The sequence below is a fragment of the Dreissena polymorpha genome, chromosome 9, assembly GCF_020536995.1.
Source record: "Dreissena polymorpha isolate Duluth1 chromosome 9, UMN_Dpol_1.0, whole genome shotgun sequence".
Lineage (NCBI taxonomy): Eukaryota > Metazoa > Mollusca > Bivalvia > Myida > Dreissenidae > Dreissena > Dreissena polymorpha.
In genome coordinates this window covers 53,647,482-53,650,502 of record NC_068363.1, presented here as the reverse complement: position 1 = coordinate 53,650,502, position 3,021 = coordinate 53,647,482, and the positions used below count along the sequence as shown (strand labels likewise).

The 3,021-nt window shown below is 35.1% G+C and overlaps 1 protein-coding gene across 1 annotated transcript; it reads right to left on the bottom strand.

Annotated features, from left to right (window-relative positions):
* Positions 1 to 613: 613 nt before the first annotated feature.
* LOC127846045 (beta-1,3-galactosyltransferase 1-like) lies at positions 614 to 2,778 on the bottom strand. Its single transcript, XM_052377222.1, has 2 exons — positions 2,446 to 2,778; positions 614 to 736 (listed from the first exon to the last, which is right to left on the bottom strand). The coding sequence occupies exons 1-2, from the start codon at positions 2,776 to 2,778 to the stop codon at positions 614 to 616; spliced, it is 456 nt and encodes a 151-aa protein (XP_052233182.1).
* Positions 2,779 to 3,021: the final 243 nt, after the last annotated feature.

Below are 3,021 nucleotides of genomic sequence, written 5' to 3'. Positions count from 1 at the left end.
TACTTTTCGAAATCTAGCAACAACATTGAAATATTAATAATAAGAAAGCATACATAAACACAATATGTTACTTGTTGATACATATATATATATATATATATATATATATATATATATATATATATATATATATATATATATATATATATATATATATATATATATATATATATATATATATATATATATATATATATATATATATATATATATATATATATATATATATAATGTAAGTAGTTTCTCACACATGTCAAAGTGCATTTCTATAAATTTAACTTTATATTTTACGGTTAAAGGCTTGTCAAGTTCAGTAGTTAACCCAGATAAACAGTATCCAAACGCAGATGATACAATCAATACCAATTACAGTGTCATAGAATTGTACAAAGATGGAGTAATTGGTACCCTTGAGCTGTTTTCATCCCTACGCACACATGTGTAATCCTTGAAAATGTAAAATTCTCCACAAACAGTCATAGTTTTTCCTGAGATCGCATGGCCAGTGGACCGGTGAACGCACCCAGGCCGGATGAAATATATGTTATCCATGAAAAGTTTCAGGGTTGACAGCATGTGCTACCTTAGCTTCCATGCCGACAGTTGTACTGACTTATTTCCAGTCACAATTATCCCCTGTGATGTTCTTGAAGATAAGGTTACTCCTCATAGACTGCGACTGGAGATAGACAATCTTTTCCTGCAGCCCTTCACGTTGCCTCTCAAGATCGCTGACCTTGGTAGGCATCAGAGTGGACCCTATACTAGCAAAATCTACGATGTTTTCTAATCGGTTTACCCGAACCATAATCGAGTTCCAAACTTTTCATATTTACTTTTCAAAGTATGTGACCTTATTCTCTAGCGACTGAATACTGTATTTTTCCATAGCACTTATGCGCTGTAGTAACACTTGTATTGTGTCAGTAAGAGAGTTGATTCAGGTTTGCAACTCCTCCCCCCAAATCCCTCTCAATTCTACCAACAAACATGAAAATGTACAAATGTCTATTAAAGTATAGAGGATGAACAATTGGTTAATTACGTTCTACGATTTACTTAGCAATAAATTCGATATGATGCTCAACAAATAAACAAAGTTGTATTAGTTTAGACCTATTGGTTAATTGTAGCAATTGTACACACTCAATAACAGAGATGGGTTGTTATCGTAATATGTATTTCTTTCTTATATCAACGAATGTTGAACAAATACATACAAAATGAAATGGTTCCTCAATATATGTTACATATACTTTGTCGGCAGAGTAAATATATGTAATCGGTCAGTAATAACGCTGTCTTTTATCACATTATATCAGAAAAGTGTTATCTGGTTGTTTTGTCATGACAGCATTATATTAAGCAATACTCAAAAGATGTTATACCAGTGGTTCCAGTGTACTATATTCCCTTCGATAGAAGCGTTTTAAAAATAGTTAACAAGTCATGTGTTAGTCTTTAAGGGCATTGTTGCTTTCTGTCATGATCTCTTTTCTTCAACCAAGTTTACTTATTTACGATGCGTGCATTGCAAGCTGTTTTAATATCAGATCCTTCCAGTGATATCATTTTTTTATTATCGTATATTGGTTTTGTATATTTTTTATTTAAGTGATTATGTAAAAAAAAATAACGTATGCACTATCAATGTTTTTACCGTTTAATATTCATCTTACCCAGTAGAAAGTAGTCAATGAAATCTTCAAACAATAATGCTGATGATAAAGTATTCATTATTTGCATAAACAAACTAAAAATCTAAACAATTCTTGTGTATACCATATACATATTTTCACAATAAAATTCTACAAATCCAATAACAACAGCATTTACGAATGTGTCCGGAAATTTATTTCTCACGATGACTAAAGTCACCGTTTTATGCATCATAAGACCCTTCATATACTATTGATAAATATTTTTTTCGTTTTGATATAACTTTTTTTTTAAATCTTGAATCTGTGAACATATTAGTCAGGATATTTATGTGCGCATGTCTGGGTGTGCTGGTAAACTCAGATCAGTACCAATCCGATGTTCGAACTGCTTTATCATTTCCACCCAAGTTTCCTCGCTCTCTCCGGGATGCCAGGATTTAGTCACCAAAACATCACACGTATTGTTGAAATTCTCAGTCATATTTCTGTAGCAATTCAGCGCTGTTGACCAGATAAGCGCATGTTCAGTGAGGCTGCTGTACTTTATTCCAGGCACGTGGCTTGGAGCCAGACCATAAAGGTATACGTCATCAACCCAGAAAAATGGCGTCATCGTGGCCGCTCTAAAAATTGCAGGAATTACATCATTAGTGAACAAAACTATAAAACCACTGCAATATTCAGGATACGAATGTTTCCCCCGGAAATTATGTTCACTCACATACCATTTATTTATCTTATCCCGAAAAATCGACATTGTGTTGGCCAGAACATGATTACATACTATTTGTTTCGTTTTGTTCTCAAACTTTGGTAAGACTCGAGTGAACAATATAAACATATTAACAACAATGTCATCGTCAGTTTTTAAAATAAATTTCGCGTTCCTGCATCGCTCTGTGATCCACTTGTACCCCATGACGCCCTTGTGAGTGAGGTTCCGGTAGGAATCTCGGAAGTCCCCTTGCAGCATGTCGCGGTACTCTTTGAACTCCGCTTCCATCTTCATCTGAAGCTCCAAATCTTCAACCTGTCCCAGAAGGAAGAGCACCCGGGCGACCCCCATTTTCCGGTAATACGTGTCGTTCGCCCACGTCCTGCGTATTGCCAGTCTCATTTTGAAATGATCCGGAGCGGTATGCACAATTATTAGTACCGACAAATTTGCCACTGATGAACACAATTGTGGATTTTCAAATATGTACTTTCCGTTAATTGTGACTGGATACTTCTCTTTAGACGATGCATTTATGAGCCTATCGAGTTCAAGTTGGGGCGTTATCGCCATGAGCTCTGGCGACAAAGTTGTTGTTGTGTGTTGCGAAACCATCGTTTTCGTCACTTGTTTAATAAGAGACCG

Excerpts from the sequence above, each read along its gene's own strand:
- LOC127846045 (XM_052377222.1), bottom strand. The coding sequence starts at position 2,778 with ATGAGACTGGCAATACGCAGGACGTGGGCGAACGACACGTATTACCGG. Across the intron at positions 737-2,445 it reads AGAACAAAACGAAACAAATA|GTCAGCGATCTTGAGAGGCA; the intron begins GTATGTAATCAT and ends ATGCCTACCAAG.